Genomic DNA, 20,165 nt, shown 5'->3' with positions numbered 1-20,165 from the left:
TTGATACATCATCTTTTTTTGTATTTAATGATGTGACTGGTAAGACTAGGTGATACAAATATAAATTTTGGTAGGGTAGAAATGAACTTCAGCCGAGATAACTTTATTTTTCTAAGAGGGTGGTTGGCCCCAGGAATGAGTTGCCTTCAGGTATGGTAGATGCAGTTAATTTAAGGAAGTTTAAAATAAGTGTTAATAAATACATGAATGATAAGGGCTAGCTTTGAGTGTTTTATTTTTATTATAGAGTTTAGTGTAGTGAATGAGATAGCCTAGATGGACCAATAAGGTCCCTTGTTGTCCTTAAATTATTGGTGTGTACCACCATAAAATTGAAAAAGAAAACACCAAGATACACAAAAAGACCATATATATATATAGTTTTATTATTGACTAGAATTAAGTACTTCACAGTAGACATCAAGAACATTTAGAATACAGTAAGTGTAAGTCATACTGCTCTGTAACATAAACAACATAAAAAACAACAACAACAATAAATGATCTTTATTTGTTGCATAATAATATTAATGTCGGTAAGTAAAAATTAACTGTTTGTTATTAATCCACTTCATGAGTAACCAAAAGCAGAAAGTACAGGTATGACATGTTACAACCTTAAAATTCTGTCAAGTGGTGTAAGCTTCAAACTATCATTGCATGAAAACAGTAATAAGCAACAAATCTACCACAACAACAAAAGTCAAATTGTAAAGAAATACCCCTTTTACTATATTGTAATTAACTAATCATTACTGCCAGGATTTCTTTAATACATATGAACTTAACTTTCTGACATTATAACATTATTATCCATGTAAAGAAGGTTTGTGTCTTTAATGTACATATTACAAATACTTTCCCCACAGCTCAAAAACTATGAATGACAACTAAATGCTTCATTCACATTGATGAAGCTCAATTTTTCAAAACAAGAAAATAGTTTAACCCATGTTTAATTCCACCCAATGCAAATTACAATTACAGAGTCAGTAAACCTCACACAAAATTTCTGTGTTATGTCCAAAGTAAAAATGTTTGTTATTTCTGAAGATATTTTACACTAGAAAAATTTTACTGTAATAAAATTTCTCACTCACTTCTGAAGAATATTTTAAGTACATGGCTTGACTTTCTGATGCATTAAGTTTGCTTTATTACTACAATATGCTGTCTAAAATAAGACAGTGTCTGAACTCGCAAAGTAAAAATTTATATTTGCACTTAAAAATATGTAGACTACCTTTTTTCTCTTATCTATTTTTACTTAAATATAACAGTATTTAATTTTCAAACATCCACTGTACTTAAACAACTGACAAAAATGTATGTGTAATCCAAGTAGGGAATGAATGGCTTGCAATGAGAATTCTACAGAACAATATTATGTAAAGAATTTTATAAGATTGTGCATATATAAAAAAGGTGTCAAAATTCATCAGATCCAAGTTTTGCCTACAGATTTAGACTACATAAATATAAAATTAGTTCATACTCTATTGATCCTTTCCACAATGTAATTGTTAGAGTTATTCAACAATATTATTAAACCAATATACACACACTTTCAATTTTGTAACTGTTACAGGTTTTGCATGTCATGCTTAACTTATTTTATATCCTTATCCTAATACAGAGTTGCTACATTAATAATAGTGTAAGGCTACTTCTTTAAAACTGTATTATTAACACACTATCCACTACATCCTTAATAATCAACAAAAATATTTAATTAAATTTATTGTTCCCTTGAAATGTTATAATTAACGTAACGTTTAATTTGCAGCTCTTCACTACAGTTCTTTGACTTGCAAGATGATAATATCTACTTATTATAACTTGTATGGGCCAAACATGATGTCATCATTCTTAAAATGTTCAAGTGCTTAGCTACAATACTATTCTATATGGTCTATTCTAAACCTAAATTCAGACTTAAGCACACTAATCAAAATAAAATCAACAAATTAAAAATAGAAACATACTACGGTTGCAATCTTTTGTTTTATCATGTGAACTGAAATACAAATTTTCTAAGAAATTTAATTAAATTATTATTAAGCAATAAATATTCAAGTCATTCCATACTCTTCCCAACATACAATAAATAATAACATACTAATAGTATTAGACTTGTGAAAGGCCTCAAAAGTCAACAAATAAATAAAGATTCCAATTTTATTTTGAAAACTGATGCTTATTTGTTTGATTCACTGCATACTCATTAACTCAACAATAGTTCAAATTGGTTTTACTGGCTACAAATCACTTAACATGAAATTTAAAGTACACAAAATCTAGCCACTGAGAACACAAATTATGTACTTTATGATGGAAATATACATTTAAAAACTAAATACACAATGGAATGTTTTTCACACACAGTAACGAAGTCAGATGTTTAATCTGAAAATGATGTTAGAGACAGAAATATAATGCCAAGACCTAAGTTCAGACTTCTATTTAAATATTAATTCTAGATTTGTTAAAAATTGTAAAAACATAATATCAATGACTTACTTGTTTGCAAAATGAAATCAATTTCTATTTTCAAACTTTGAATGTATAACTGCCTGAGAATAATAATTAAATAATACACCCTAATGACTGATAACATCATGAAACCTTTGGTTTAACAATGATAAACAAAGTTGTTTTTGGTACCTCTAAACATGTACATATAGCTCTAGCCACCAACAGATTTCTAGGTAATTATGAAAACATACTGTTTAGTACTAACATGGTAAACAGATACGCTGGTATGTACATTGACAATATTAACAATTATACACCCACAACACTGACTGTGCTTTAAGATGATACCAGAAAATATATATATATACATATAGAGATAAAGGCTTTATTCCAATCTTAACTGACAACAGTGAAAAATATACATAAATGCATTTTGAAGTGGAAGAATTAGACACAATACCTAATGCTATGGTTCAAAAACATCTCATGTCCAACACAAAATCTATTTCGAAACTGAAATGCCCTCAGATCATAGCCTCCTTATTGCCCCTATTTATCCACAATATTTTTATATTAGTTCAGAAAATACGGACTCCAATTTCCTATAATTATAATCAAAACACAAGTTTGGAAATTTGAAGTTTTTCTAAATAAAAGATAAAAATATTTTCAAGACATAGTGCAAAACAACAATTTTGTGAAAAATTAGAACTCTTCCATTGTGGTTTATATTCAATATGCTCTTCTGGAAATGTTAGTACCCATTAAGTTGAACTTAATGTATATAATTATAAAATATAATTAACATCAAACATGCTTTATAATGGATATTTTATGTCTGTGTAGCAGTTACAAAAAAACCATAAGTACTAGATGTGCATGCTAGTCACAAATAACTATCATATCCCTTTGCCGTAATAGGTTTTTCAACCACAGAAAGAAAAAGGCTATTAACATTACATATAAAAATAAGTAATAGTGAACTTTATACAGTTAGTATTTCTATAATTCAGAAATATTTGAGACCATGAGACCACTAATAAAGGTAATATAGTTAAAATAAGTATCTTATCTGACATGACACTATTTCATACTGAAGATTAAAACAAAATGCTTAAAATGAAAAGAAACTGATAAAAAGGCACACCTGCAGAAAAACTAAGTGTATGAAGAAGAAATTACATGGCAGCAACACAATTCTTATTCAGGTAAGTTAGTGATAAGGTAGGAGTTTATGATTAACACAGAAAATATTGTTCAAACCTACAAGTCACTACTGTTACCAGTATGATTACATAACAATGCACTTAAATTAGTTAAGATACACAACTTCTTACTTTACATCATATTCTAAATAAGTTTATTTTTACATCTCTCTTACCAAAGAGGTTTGAATTTCTCATTTAAAGTACAATAAAAAACTTAAAGAAATTAACTATTTTGAACTACACACAAAACTCATACACCAACAAAAATGCACAAAAAATCACACTAACAGAAGTATTCAATTGACAACTGCACAGAAACTCTGTATGACAACATTAACCATAAACATACATTGTAGATTAACGACACCAAAATAATTACATCTTGTGAAAACAAATAATACACACAAAAAATCACACTAACAGAAGTAGTTCAACTGACAACTGCACAGAAACTCTGTATGACAACATTAACCATAAACATACATTGTAGATTAATGACACTGAAATATTTAAATCTTTTGAAAACAAATAATACACAACTTAATGACAAGTTGTGAAGATTCGGTTCTGAATTTTACTAGATGATACTCTGGTACCATACAAAAATAAAAAAAGTTTACAATTAAAAACCAAAAATCTGATTAGTCCATATACTATCTGTCTTAATGAATGTGTGTTATAAATGGAAGTAAAGTTACAGAAACAATCAGTGACATACTTTGAATTTTATCCATTCAATATTGTAAAGTATAAAGCATCAGCTTTATTTTTTCAGAACCCCAACATTCTAGTGTTTTAAAATTACCTTGATGCTAGTAAAATAAAGAACTTTGCTAAACATAAAGTAAAGCTTTAAAGCACTAATCAAGGGCTATCCACTTTCTTAATACTAATGCATATAACAATGGGACAAGTCAAATATAGAAATGTAATGTGCTAAATCACAACTACTCAGCTCTAAAACACTAATGATTCCTTCTCATACTAACCAAGCAAAAGTAACCAACTAAACAAACTGTACTCCAACATCCATACCATACAGCAGACTGCATTATGTACCATCTACATGTATGGCACATAAGAAAGGTTTAATATCCTTTCGAATCTGAACTGCCACAACCATGCATATCAATAAGTTGGTTGCTGGAAAGCATTGCTGGTGCCTGGAGGAAGTTTCTCAGACTGGCTCCCTGTAGAGAATGGAGGTTCCTGGTAGGCTTCGTTTATGTCTGGACCATCAGGGTAACCACCAAATGGAATATCTCCTGGAATTGCATTGGGATCTGCTTCATAGCTAGGAGCAAATGCTGAATCAACACCTTGTCGATATCGCTGGAAAGCTAAGAATGCACAACCAGCCTGAAAATAAAACAATTTGTATGTAGTAGGCTAAAATCATTTGATACAAATAAATAAATATAAAATGTGTGTCTACATATGTATGTATAATATATACAAAAATACATCAATCCTCTATTTCTGGCAACTGTCAATTACCTTTCAATTCAGTTTATTTTCTCCCTATTTATTTACTTTAGTGTTGCATAGTTGATAATTAAGTATTTTAAACATTTTCCACTATGTTCTAATTAATTTTAAAAATTTAAATTTTAACCACAAAATAGTATAATTATATGCAAATTTCAAAACCACAAGCATAATCAACCACTATAATTCTTTTCTACTTATCATTAAGGATAGTAGTAGTACTTAATATTAAGGATCGTGAAGAAACAAAATGGTGGCCATAAAAATTGCCCATATAAAACCACCTTTAAAATGTCTGAATATTAACAATGACTATTTCACAGTATTGGCTGAGCAAAACTAAAGCTTACTGTACTTAAATCACTTTATACATGTTTATAGAGTGAATCAAAATTTCATTATTTCAGCACATTTTCATCTAAGTACATAAGTGACTTTTCCAGACAATTGTACAGAAAAAATGATGAACCTTATTGCTCAAATTCTTTCCCAGAACCCTTCCATTTAAGGTCCCAAGGATTCCTTTCTTGTACAGAAAAGGATACCAATATACATACATATATATATATATATATATATATAATGGATATGATGCGCTACTTTGAGCATATAATTAGATTTGAGGGAAGGTTGATAGAGATTCTGATGAGATAAAATCAAACCCAGTATACACATGCCCCACGCTGCACAAAAATATTGCTAATAAAATGGAAAAAAACAAATATGATAAAAAAAATTGTAAATTTTATAAAGACAAGTAGGGATCGATATATACATAACCTAGCTAGCTATAGTAATAAAGAAAGTTTTAATATTACAAAATGTATTGGAAAAAGAAAGTAAAACAACAAAAATTTAATTATTTAAAATTAAATACAATTTATCTCTACTTTGGCTCAGACTAGCATAGTAACAATGATTTGCCAAAGTAGGGATAAAAAATTTTAAATTTTAATTAGCTCAGTTTTTGTAGTTCTGACTTTCTTATTTCCGTACCTTTTGTAGCATTAAAACTTTCTAAATTACTGTAGTTAGCTAGGTTACATGCATATCAATCCCAACTTGTCTTTATGAAATTTAACAGGCCCCTCACGAGCCAGTGGGGGACATTTTTGTTGAGAAAACTGCCCAATCCAGTTTTTCTTAATTTGAACTGAAATTTTTTGGTCATTTTTATTGGCTAAAAAGAAAGCATTTTCCACACTCTTTTTAGCATTGGGGCTGCAAAATGTGATTTGAAGTGGTAAGGTGACTGAAATCCATCAGCACATCACGAGCTTAATGGCCAAGCACAAAAAGCATGGAAGTCTCCAAATGACACTCAGAGGTATTCAGGAACCATTTAGAACCACCTTGGGAGATATTATGCAGCAAGCCAAGTACAATATTATGCCTGTAGCTACTTTCAAAGTGTTCCTGTCTGCTCATCCTATTGCTGACTATCATGATGCTTCGACCTTCCCTACCAAATCGCAGGTGAAATCGTTCATATCTCAATTGAAAACTAATCGTAAAAGGTTGGCAATTGTTTAATTAATGATGCTGAGAATGTGGTTTTATTGATATATATACTGAATTTACTCCCAGCGGGTAGACCTTATCACTAACTAGTATGGAGACTTGAGGATGATGCATTTCACTTAAATATTTATCAATTAACAAATGAAAACTTGTCTTGAAAAGATACATTCAAAACCACCCTCTTTGGGAATTTCCGGATTGAACTTACTTTTAATATTCAACAAATTTTAGTGTAAAGACACCTCTTGGCTCCTGAGGGACATGTTAAAAATCTTGTACTTACTGTATACTGGCACTAATTTAGCTAAGTATATGAAGGACACAATTACATTACATTTATTTATTGTAACAGTTGATTGTTTTTCATATGCAATGATATTTTTCAAATACACTTTTATAAACAATAAATTCTATAACATTAACTTTTGCTATAAGTCAAAAATAAAATTAAAACCGAACTTATCATTCCTATTTTTTAGGAGAAACTGAACCAAAATTATGTTAAAAGCAGCAAGTGTGGTAACCATTAAATATTTCTTGAATAATAAACACACTTACTCAAGTGAGTGTACATTAGGAAACATGGCTTCAAAATGTTCCTTCACATTCATCTCATAATTTACACTGCAATGTTTGTTGTTAATTTTTACAATACTAACTCTGTCAATGTGATAAATTTTGAAGTTCAACCTTTCATCTTGTATACTTACCACTGCGTGTGTTTTGTGTGTGTTTGAATATATGAATATATCACTGTCTGGAACATGGTAGGAAAGATTAAAGTGATAATAAATCGAAAATGCAGGTACATTTTTCTGTGCCTTAGTGACTCATAACCCAAGTTACTCCATGCTTATGCATCTAACATTACTACAGAAAAATTGGCACACCAATCTGTTTAATGTGTAATTGATGACAAATTATCAATCAGTAGCAAAAACAGTTGCCAGATAAGCATACTTGTTTGTTAATTCCAGAGGTCACACAATCAGGTAATCACTTTGGCTTCCCCCACAGCAAAATTTGAGCTGACTTTATTTTTCAGCCTAATCAGCCAAGTTCACTTGCCATACCAAAGGCAACAAATAATATCATCACATTTAGTTTCCAAACTCTCAACATAAGTGAATCAAATTGTGGAGACATTCTGAAGAAAAAAGTTTTTAAGTTACAAAAATAACATAATTCGATATTTAATGCTTCAAACTGCATGTATGCATGTACACACACACACACATTTCCTTTAATTAAGCTGTTTTTATGCTGTAAATGCATTTGAAATATGAAGTCACCTATTTTCAAAACCTTCTCCTGTTGGTACCTGGAGAGAGAAATTTTTGGAATCTGACTCAATCCCTGAATTCTGTGAGTAGTAAAAACTAACAGTTCAAAGTTTTGTAGGAAGAAAAATTTGAGATATATCCCGTGTATCACAAATCACTGCCGTTGCTTTCTTATTCAATAACAAATCATCAGCTAGGCCAAGCTTATAATAACCAAAAATTCACTTTAAATGGTATTTGTATGCAATACAATAAATTTAAAATTGAGTATAAATATTGCAGCTGGCAAAGCATGCTTATTGATATGACTTAATGCAAAACTTCAAGTTTTGCCCAAAAGATGGCAGAACAAACACAATCTATTGCGGTACACTAAAATTTTTTTTTTTAATCCTTATGTACTCAGATCTCATTTACAGAATCCATCTTTAAAAAGAAGGCACTGTAATGCATGAACAATATAAAAGTACTTATTAAAAAATCTAATATATATGCATGTGTTTGTATATGTACAGTACAATTCTATAGATCTGAGTCTAAGGTATCAACACTGAAGTTTTCAAAAGTAGTAGTTTTAATTGACGTGTTACATTTATACTCAATATTACAATATTAGGGGTAATAAGTTCATTTTGGAACATAAATATAATAAATTATTAATCTTCCTACAGTTTCTGTAGACTAATTGGTTTCTACTTTAAACTGGTGTTAAAAATTTTCAATTGGATTATCAGCAAGGCCTTGCCACTATGAAATGACCACTTCATAACTTTTATATCACCAACTCTTTCCTTTACCACCAAATACATGCACATCTGAGTAAGCAGGGCAATATATTTTGGATCATTAGCCTGATAAAATGCAAAGCTACTTCTAGTTAAACATCATCCACTGTGCAATAAACCATGGTGTTGCAATACTCTTCCTTCATAATAACTCCTGCAAAGAACATCACAACGTAGATTCATTAATACATTTCACCAATTTGCTCAAACACACTTCTTTACAATTCTCATGGCAAACTCTTCACAAGAATATTTACCTCGAGTTTCCAAAAAGCTTAATCATAATTTTTGGAACTCCTCATTGTTCCATTTATTCTTCCATTTTTTGTGATCCTTTGCAAAGTTTAAATGTTTAACCATGTTCATACACAAAATATTAGAATTTCTGGTTACAACTTTCAAAGTAGACCACTTTCTTACAACCACTTTCAAACAATTTTATAGCTGATTCCATGCATATCTAGCATTTATTTCAGGGATTTTTTTTACTCAATTTGGTGCTGGTATTCTTCAAATAATGCAACTTTTTCCTCTGTATTTTTTTCTTGGACATTCCTTCTTATCAAACTATAAACTACCACTTGCAACAAAAAAAAACACTATGTTTTTTGAAACACGTTTTTGAGTTTTGAGCAGTGTACTTTTGTTTTCTTTTCATTATATAAAATAAGAATCTGTGTTCAATCTTACTTTTTAATTTGAACTTAGGTTTATTTCTTTTAGAAAAGATTAGACAACTTAATACATAGTAAATTTTATTAAAATGTTAAAATAAACATGTCTTGATGCTATTATAATTGCATAAGACATTTTATTTAATTTATATAGTAATTATTATTCTTAGTTTTAGCCATGATGAAATAATAAGTGAATATATCACAACATAGCAAGAGACAAAGTTAATGTTTGCCAAGAATGGATCCCATTAATGCAACTTTTGATAACAAAGTTAGTTTTCTTCTTTATTGGATTCAGGCTTATGACTAATTGCTAATTGATTAATTGACAGGGTCATTAATCCATTACATTTGATTAATCAATTAGTACACCATGTCCTGTTACAACCTATATAAAACAAAAAGGGTATGTACTTGCCATCATATCTTTTTTTAATCACTGCGTTATTCAAACGTGGCATTAATTTTGGTTATTTTTTAACGTAACTTTTGAATTACCCTTCAGTTCATAGTATAGACCTCTTCTGAAGGTTGCCATTTGGAAAAAACATTTCATGATTACATTAGCATATAATTAAGTAGCCAGTTAGACAATTTAACTATTCAAGAAAGATTTGAGTTATAACAAAATTTTTCAATTACCTAATATACTCACTAAACTGTAAACTTATTTGGTGACAATTGTATGTTATTTTGTGAACATAATTAAAAACCTAATGTATACAAATATTGCAACTCAATAAAACCATAGTATTTATATCAAAAAGTAAAAGCATGGAAATTTTAAACAAAGAACCAAACATTAACAAGATACATTCATTAAGCTTTAAGCAATTTCCATCATGTAACTTTTTTTTCATACTGTGTTTATATATCTATATATATATATTCCTATGTCTACATGAACAACTTAAACATGATGACAAAACCTTCTTCAAACATTGTACATTTGTTGCTGTGTTATATTTTTAATAATTTTCTTTGTTACCCATTCAATCAGTTTCTGAGCTGTATAATATTACCTACATTATCTGACGTCTTCTTATTGAAGACAGTTTCTGTAGCTTTCAGATATGCAACTTAATACACAAATACTTTCATAATTCACAACAAAAGGAAAACATACAGAAATTAAATAAAAAAACACTTTTAAACCTATTTATTCACTTTATTAAAATGCAATAGTTAGTTCTTGCTCTATCCAATCATATTTAAAATTTCCTTATAGCATTTTCATAGCTGTTTTATTAGTAAATATTTAACCACTTGATATTACACCATATCAAAGTTTCTACCAAAGCCTGTACAAAAACTAAGAGAAATGCTTGAAGAACAAAAAATGGATAACATACTCTCAAGGGATGATAGGTTCTTAGTAAAAATAGTCATTCTTTGAAAATGGCAAAAAAATTCTTTGTTTACAGGCAGAACTCTTTGCAGTTGTGCAGAAACGAAAATATTGACTTTGTTTTTCATGATTTACACTAAATAAGTGTCAGAATAAGACAAAATATCCATTATAAAATATTTTTGAGTTAAAATTGTTTAATTACATAAAATTAACATATAAAATTGCCTTGAAAATTTGTGACAAAAATATATGAAAGATTACAATAATTTATGAATAAATTATTTTGTTACTCCTAAACAGCTGTATGTTAAAATGTATCGTATATATGCAAAGTAATACAAAACCTGTGAAAACCTGAAAATAACACAATTAAAAGCATTCTGCAGGTTTCTCCCTCAAAATTCTACAACACTACTGTACTAAAACAACTGAATTTTTGTTGATTAAAATAAATATATTACTTCATGACATTTTCAAAGAACCACAATAAAATATTTAAAAGAACGATTAGTTTCAGCTATAAGCCTACATCATGTGTAAGTTAAATTAACAACTTAGACAGCATAAACTTCATGTTTATGCCATCTAAATTGTTAAAATATTTCCTTCAGTTACCTCTCTATTTCTATAAATGTTAAGTTAGTTTAATACTTCTTTCTTTGTAGGAAATGTACTTATTTTTCAAAGCACATGCAAACATCAATACATGATGCTTGAAGCAATACTTATGTCAATAAAAAAGAAGAAGAAGAAAGAAATGTCAAAGCTATCTAGATGGAGTACTTGTTATCAAAGATTTTTCAAATATGTTAATTATGCATGTTTCAACATAAGTTAAACATTGTTAGAAATTAATACTTCGAGAAACTGTTACTAAGAGCAGGATATTGTAAGGGGGGGGTCCATCTAGACCTCTACTAGCAACACGAATAAATTTGTATTACGTTTGTTGTTTTTCTACTTATACATACACACTATTGTATCTTTAGTAACAAAATCAATTAGCCTACAATATCATTATCAGTAACTCAGTTGAGTTACGGGCCAATGATCTCAAAGCTTATATCTTTATTTCTTATAATATGATTCATATTAAAATTAAGATAGACATTTCAAATTTTGTAAAAGAAATTATACAGTTATAAAATTATAAAATCTATATATAAATCTATGATTTAGTATTCATAAAAAAGTATGTCTGATTTCATTTTTATTTTTCAGGTTATCATTTACACATTCATAGCACATACATTTTCACATTTATTTTGGGCATCAACAATAGAAAACACCTTTTCTTGAATATTATAACTTTCAAACAATGAAAAATCATCTTTGTAACAAGTATATAAGAGTCAAGTGTCTTAAGCAATACTAACTTTCACAAAACAAATCTCTAAAGTCTAGAGCACACACACACATCGTTAGTATGTCTGGCAAAAGTCAAGGTGTGAAGATTTCCATGGCAACGTTTAACCCTATCACAATTGGCTCATGTATTTTACACAACCTTGTAACCATGGTGGTATACATACTATGACACTGGAAGTACTTAATGTATCTTCACAAAATTTGGCAAGCTTTCAATAAACATTAAAAGTTTTTTGTAGACAAAAAAATCATACTTTTTAATTAAGTATTTTACTAAAACATTGTCTGTAATGATATGGCGTCAGTGTTGACTGCTCCGAATGCAAAGTTATTTTCATGTTCAGATTAAAAATACTTTTCTTCATCTGAAAATTTTCAAAGTTCCTTTGTGCAGTCCCTAAAACCTCTTAAATACATATCAAATGTTTTTTTTCAGAAAAACTTTATATTTTACCTGTTGATTTTTATACTATAATTTTATAAGGGGCTGGTTGATTGATTTGACTGGTTTTGTAAGCATCATAAAATAATTGTAACAGGAAACCACAAATGTTTATTCTAAGTAGCTTAAAGCTTATAACAGTGTACATCTGTTTATACTAAATTTTATTGTTTTATTGCCTTTTGAACTGTGTCTAACTAAAAATCCTGCCACACAAGTTGTAAATCACTCAGCAAATGCATAACTCACATTACCCTTTCGAATTATGTAACGCACAGACTGCTTGCGAGAATATCTCATGAAAAATTATTATTTTTATTTATTTTACATAAACTAACCTAACAAGTTTCTAATGTTTACATTTAAGTTACTTTTATAATAATAAATAGAGAATACACATGAAAAACAAAAAATATAGTATTTTTTTTGCTGTTGACAATGATGAAACTTAGTCCTACTTAGCCCCTCCCCAAGATCTGCATCTGCTTATAAAACTTTAAAGAATACTTTTATACAATTATAGATTAGAAATATAACAGTGCAAAGAAATAACAATAATATATTTACACTATTTATTACTTAAGTAGCCAGAGAGTTGACATAGGTACTACTACTATCCAGTTTCCTTCTCTTGAGTCTACTGTTCAAAATTAATGACAATTTCAAATAGCCTTAGTAGCCTTGCAATAACAAAGACAGGATAAGTAATAAATTTAGTGGCACAGGGAATAAAACCAGAAACCCTTAAATGATCAAGAATCTCACCAACCACCCATTATGTAGCTTTGCAGTTAACAGCAAACTCATGACAATATTCTGATTACTTGGAGATTCAAAATAATAATTAAACAAACCAAGACTCAGAATTGGCAAATCCAACTTTTTGTACATCAATGTTTTGGGTGTATGAAAACTTATAATTGTGGCAATTTTCCTATTGATTGCTGTAAATATGACCTCATATGAGTCCAAAATATACATTTTTGGGTTATTTATATTTGATCCCATAAAATCCTTAAAATGGCCTAAATAAATAAAAAAAACTTGTCTTGGCATATTGGACCATGGTACAATACTACCCAATTTCAAGTCAGTCTGCCAAGAAATGAAGAAATGGCAGTCGACTGAAAAGTTTGGACGAAGACAGATATACATAAAAAACAGTAAATAAACAAAAAACCTAAATATGATTTGTTAATTATTTTCATGACAGTTGATTTAATTGTAATTTTGATTAATCAACTGTTGGTATAATGAAAAATGATAATAATCGGAAACACTAATTTCAGTTAGCTGATTATTTCCATGACATTAATCAACTATTTGAAATTTTGATTAATCGATTAATTTATGGAACACATCAGTTTAATTGCTGCTAACAGTTAATTGATTATATCGATTAAAAATGCAAAGCCCGAATGACTAATACTATATTAATGTTTATACCAACAAAGTTGTTGTTTTATGGATACTTTTCTGATGATTATCAGAAAATACTAGAATAACATACAATTTTTAGAAATAACATACCCAAACAAATATAGAGAAAAAGCTGAAAGCAATAGCAGCACGTAGATTGTTGACTCCATATCCTCCCTCTGGGTAGTTGGACTTGCGCCAAACATCACTCAAGTAGCAGAAACCAACAAAGAACATGAATCCCCAAATAGCTGATATTAAAGAAAAAATAATCTTATATTTCAAATTCCTTTATTTATAATGTTCAGTGCTAGTACAATAATATCATAAATTTTGAAATATTTTCTATACCAAACCGTTCAATACCTTTACCAAACTTTTAAACTTTTTTTTTGGTTCTTCTTAAACTATCTTAACAACCATAGTCAAATTTACTGTCAAGTTTTATCAACAACAAGTAGATGGAAGCATTATCTTATTGCATATAAAAAATTCTATTCATGTTATACATAAAAAGTGATGCCATAAAACCAAGTAACTGACTTATGCTCAATAGCCTCTGTAATATAGTAGCAAAGAATAATGAAATACAAACCAGACATCCTTATCGTAACATAAAAAATTATTCTAGGGTTTGATTGTTTTGTAGTTAAGCACAAAGCTACACAAAGGGTTATCTGTGCTCTGCCAACCATGGGTCTACCCAGTTTCTAAAGGAACAAGTCTGCAGACATACCGCTGTGCATTTGGGGGGCATTTTTCTAGGGATAAACTACTATTACATTTTACTTTTTAAATGAAATTTAATCAGATAACTAACATTTATAGAAACTTTATTTAAAATCATGAATTTTTACAAAAGGCAGAAAATTAACTAACAAAAACCCTTAAGCAATAGAATGGGTTGGAAGATCAGTGATCTGCAAGAAGGTTTAACTGATATATTATTTTGATATGACTTTTATGATGTTTCGTACAAAAGAAGCAATACATTTACAACAACCAACTCTAAAAAGTGTCATGTGACATGATAAAAAAAAACTTCATTTCTTTAAGAAAAGTAACTGTCTAGCGCCACCAAGTGAATAAGGTAGTGAGGTTGGTTTCTACATGGTAAAAGGAACCATACAGTTGTAAGACAAAGCAAGACTTGTATCAAGAAACAAATATTGCTTTCATAAAGTCTGTTAAGAGCAGGATGATACGAAAATAATTAAAATGGAAAATAAATTTCCCTAGTTAAATACGAACAGTAACTTCTGAGTAAAGCAGCCTACCTACATAGAAAATAACTAAAAATTAACCCAGTAATTGATACACTTAATTTAATATACAGTTCTGACAAGGAGTATAAGATCATTTCCAGGAAGTTCAATGAAACTTTACTAAAACTTAAATGAAATTTTTAAAATATAAAAAGTTTCCAAAACATTGTTCAAGAGACACAACCATACCAATCTGAAAAGCTTTATTTCAACATTAAAAAATCTACACTTTTTAGCACTGAAATGAAATTAAGTTTTAGTTGTAAAAAGATGTGTTTCAAATCCCTTAGTATTCATCAAACAGGCTTACTCTACTATTCTCCTATATTACACTTTAATAATGAGTTTTAAAGTTTTAAAGATACTCTTTCAATAGGAAATCTCAGAAAAATTATAATCCAGAAAAAAAAATTAAACAGTCACCACTGAGGTGCTGAACAGAACTCATTACAGAGTAGAACAAAACATATCCAGAAGAGTGTATATTTGTCAAGTTGTAAACTAGAGACCTCAAGTGGGGAAGCATGTATGTTAACAATGTGCAATCATGTTAATCAGTGGATGACCCACGAAATGGCAAAGCAGATAGAAAACTTAAGGATGCAGTGATCACTCTGTGGTAAAGCAACTGCTGAGAACAAATCAATAGATAAGAGAGAAGATTCACAGCTTCAGGACCTTGATACATCTATATGGAAAATAGAGTCCAAGGTTAGATTAGATAACAAAGATGGCGTGACTTAGTGTCTCTTTATTTAATGATAGAGGGAAAAAACAGATTTTAAATGAACCAGTGCTACCTAACACTGAAGTAAATAGTAGAAAAAAAAAGGAATTACCCTCATTACTGCTAATAAATCCATATAATTTATGTATGCCAAAGATTCTACTTAACAGTATATATAATTGAAAAGAAAAAATGAAATGCAATGATTTAAAAAGCTTACAAAGAAAACAATATAAAATAATATTTGCATAATTTGATTATATATGTTTGTTAATAAATTTAGAAACATCATTCACCCCACTATGAAACTATTGTTAAATGCATGATTTCTTCCCTTTCTAGAGCTAGAGGTTGTTCTAAACTACAGCATCCAAAGATGATAAAACTAAAAACATGGCACTGAATCAGAATGTAAAGCACTCAATTACAACTTATGGAAATTAATAATTTTACCTCTAATAAAACAACAGTTAAAGTTTTGTATATTATGTGAAGGCGAGCTATGACATACAATAGATCATGTGAAAATTAGAATACCAGAAAAATTAAGATGAACTGAGAACCTAGATTGTTATAAAGAAGTTATAAAGAAGTAAAAAATGTAGATTTCAAAGTCAACAAGAAACAAACTGATAAAAATAAGATAACAATATTCAAACATAAGCCATCCAAAAAGAATAAAAGATGTTTAAAGGTTCTTCTGATAACTGATGAGGTGGATCAAGCTCAAAATCTCCAGCATCCTTCAGCCAGAGGATGAATAAATAATATGCAAACATAAAAGTTATCCTAAGAACATTAAAACTGCACTTAAAAAGCCAAACAACAGACTTATCTCCAAAAAATGAGAACAAGAAGAAAAGTCCTAGCATAAGCTCCACAAGACTTGAACATCACAAATGGGTACCATGAAGGTAACTGAATCTAAAAGCACAAATGAAGGAATTTTAGCAAATGAAAAGGAAGAATTCTCTGAAATCTCAAACAAAGATTGAACAGATTAATTCCTGAGACTGTAGAGAGAAAGAGAGAGAAAAACATAAAACAAATCAAAAGAAAAAATTGATGAAAATGTTTTTAAAACTTCTAAAGTAAATTTTTTTAAAGTCATGATAACAAAATGATGTCAACTGCCAGTGAGGACAATACAAAGTAAAGCAATGTTGACAAATGACTGGTGATAATAAGAGTGAATTCTGCAGGTGATACATACAGAAAATGAACTACTGAATGTGTAACAGCAAGATGAAGTTGCTCATTATGCAGGGGTCTTAAAAACTATGAGAAAATTTGTTAATATTCAACACCAAGATGGTAAACAGAAAATAAAAAGTGGAGACAATCTTGTTAACGACTCTTTGATGGAATAGTTACACGGAGTTCATACAGTGGTGAAGTACTGTGATCGGATAATTGAAGGATTTTTTTTTTGTCAGCTACATGCCCATCATGAATTGTCTGTAACAAACTTAGTAAAGCAATTAGGAATTGGAATTATCAACTTGAATAGCACGGTAGTTTTAAATGAATTAAATGGCCAGCTCACAAACCTCCATGACTATGATATAACCTTTACTAATCTTGAACTATTAACCATACTAAAGGTAGCCAACTAGCAGTACCTACCTATACAAGGGCTATATTTGGTGCTTGGAAGCAAGCACATGTAACTGACTATCAGATTGTTTTTGACTTTAGAAAAATTCCTTAATAAGTTAACTTATCCCTTCCTTGAAAAACATGCATTTACATGTGTCTAGTCAAGTGGTTGCAAATATTAAAATTACATGTAAATAGTTGAAATAAAATTCACATACCATTAATTCTCTTTTTGTGAAGATAATAATTTAATTGATCACTCTTAAGTATAATCAATACAACTTAGAACACTTTTGTTGGGAATTCTCAAAATTCTTCATCTAAACCCCCCTTTTCCACATTAGCTGGAGAAGCATGATTACAGTTAATTATACTTGTCATAAGATGTTAGTATTAACCCTATTATATTTATAACACTGGATTCTTCACTAAGCCCATTAAAGTTTTTAAAAAATTAGAAGAGTGTATATTAGTATCTCAATCACAAAATGTTCACCATATCCATTCCTAATGACACATTTTGTTCAACACAAAGTTTATCAGGCCAGCTCAGACACAAGAAGCACGATAGTGGTCGGAACACTACTTATACAAGCCATTTGTTACAACAACTGTTATGGTGTGAATACCTTTTCTAAGCTAGCAAAGCATTATTATAATTAATTGCACATAAGTATTAGGTCTATTATATTTTTAACACTACATACCTTTTTCAGTCCCTTGTGACTTTTCACATATACAGCAGGCTAAACATGTAACTTTGTTTAACGTTTTAATTGAAACAGCCTCCATTTCTCAAAATATTAAGTTAATATCTTCCAAAGATGCATGTGAGCAACATGGCCCAATATCACCAACATGACACACAGAAAAGGTTTATAAGCAACAGTTCCTCCTCTGTAATAACTGTTATTAAACAGAAAATAAATATTACTTTACATCTCGTAAACAAAATAAAGGATACCTGATTTAGTCATAAAGAAGAAATTATAAGGTGCCAATCTTAATACCTGATACATACATATACACTTATAAAGAAGAATGGAAACATAAGTGCATCTTACTAAAACACAGCTAGTAATTGGTCAGGTTGAAAACTTACCTGAGATCACCAAGTCAAATAGTACTGCTCTTCTCCGAATCTTAACACTGGAAATGTTCTCAAACATTCCTTCCAACATAATAAATCCAATGCTCAATAAAAATGCTATAACACCAACACCCACACCAAAGTTGCAAGCATTGGCATCATTATTATATGAGCATTTATCTTCTATCCACCCTTCAGCAGAGATGCATCCAAAAACTATAACAGCAAAAAGCTAGGTGGGGAGAAAAAATTGATTAAATACATACACACAGGTCTCATTACATCAAATTGATTTTATAAGTTGATCTCAAACAGCTACATTTAGAAAATTATTTATCAAAATCAATTTTTGTTCTTTTAACACTAACTTGATACAACTTCATTTTGTAAATTGGATAAGAAAAATTCATAGCAAAAACATATTTAGCAGTATTTCATAGAAACCTAATGTTATCATTCCTAAAAAAACAGAAAAATTATAAAATCTACCTGTTGATCCTTTGTAGTAACCTGATACAGTATCATTCTATAAAATAATTTCCTTACAAAGAGCAACATCTGAGAGTTATGAACACTGAAGATTAGAGTTATGAATAATGTTTAATATTTTTGTAGACTTAAGATTTCACCTTATATAAAAGAAAATCCATTCTTGCCTTAAAACATTAATCTAATATTTAGTTTTATTTGTTTACTACTTATAGTGGCTTTAAAACTTCCCAGACTGAAATTAAAATCACCTATAATTCTAACCTCATTAAGTTAACAGATGAAATCTTTATCTCATGGTAGAGTTTCTTAGTGATTTGATCTCTTTTGTCTGGTAATCTAAATTATCGTACAGCAAACAACAAATGAATAAAGGTCTACACTACTATTACATGTTGAGTTTGTACTGTTTATTTCAAGGTAACCATAGTCCCACTAGTTGTAAATCAGCTATAATAAGATCACCATGATCGCTTAACATTCCTCTGCCATTTAGCGCTGACCAGTGGGCAATTGTTAGCAATAAAAACAGAGCATCAGCAAGTGGGTGCTTGACCAATAAGAGTCAATGACATATCAAATGATAACTTTCTTCATGTTCTTCATTGTTCTGGATGGATTTTTTTTTGTATCCAGAAACATTTTCTATTTGAACACACACAAACCTTTGAAACAATTAATAAATATCTTTTGGTCCTAAGTTGGTATATATATATATATGTGTGTGTGTCTGCACAATTCCAACTAACAGCATGTCAAAAGCAAAACAGATGAATTGGAACTGTAGGCAGATGATATGTTGTCTTGATAACAGTTGGCATTATGTCATAACAGGTACACATTTAAAATCATAAATAATATTCAATGTTAAACTGGTACACAGTTAAAAACATTTTATTCATGCCCTTCTATGGCCTTCAAAAAGTTGAGAACTACATGTTTCGACGTTACGTCATCCTCAGGAGTTGTAACGTCGAA

At 29.6% G+C, this 20,165-nt stretch overlaps 1 protein-coding gene across 1 annotated transcript in view; it reads right to left on the bottom strand.

The window, feature by feature from the left end:
- Positions 1-363: 363 nt before the first annotated feature.
- LOC106466018 (synaptogyrin-like) overlaps positions 364-20,165 on the bottom strand; it is a 22,832-nt gene continuing 3,030 nt past the window's right edge. Inside the window, exons 2-4 of the mRNA XM_013926269.2 lie at positions 18,711-18,930; positions 14,129-14,268; positions 364-5,042 (exon numbers count right to left, since the gene is read on the bottom strand). Of these exons, the coding sequence (XP_013781723.1) occupies positions 4,812-5,042; positions 14,129-14,268; positions 18,711-18,930 (591 nt within the window). The 3' untranslated portion in view covers positions 364-4,811. The remainder of the gene's footprint in view (positions 5,043-14,128; positions 14,269-18,710; positions 18,931-20,165) is intronic.

The sequence above is a fragment of the Limulus polyphemus genome, unplaced genomic scaffold (genome assembly GCF_000517525.1).
Source record: "Limulus polyphemus unplaced genomic scaffold, Limulus_polyphemus-2.1.2 Scaffold71, whole genome shotgun sequence".
NCBI lineage: Eukaryota > Metazoa > Arthropoda > Merostomata > Xiphosura > Limulidae > Limulus > Limulus polyphemus.
Note: the sequence above shows the minus strand (reverse complement) of the source record. Positions and strands in the feature narration are given on the sequence as shown.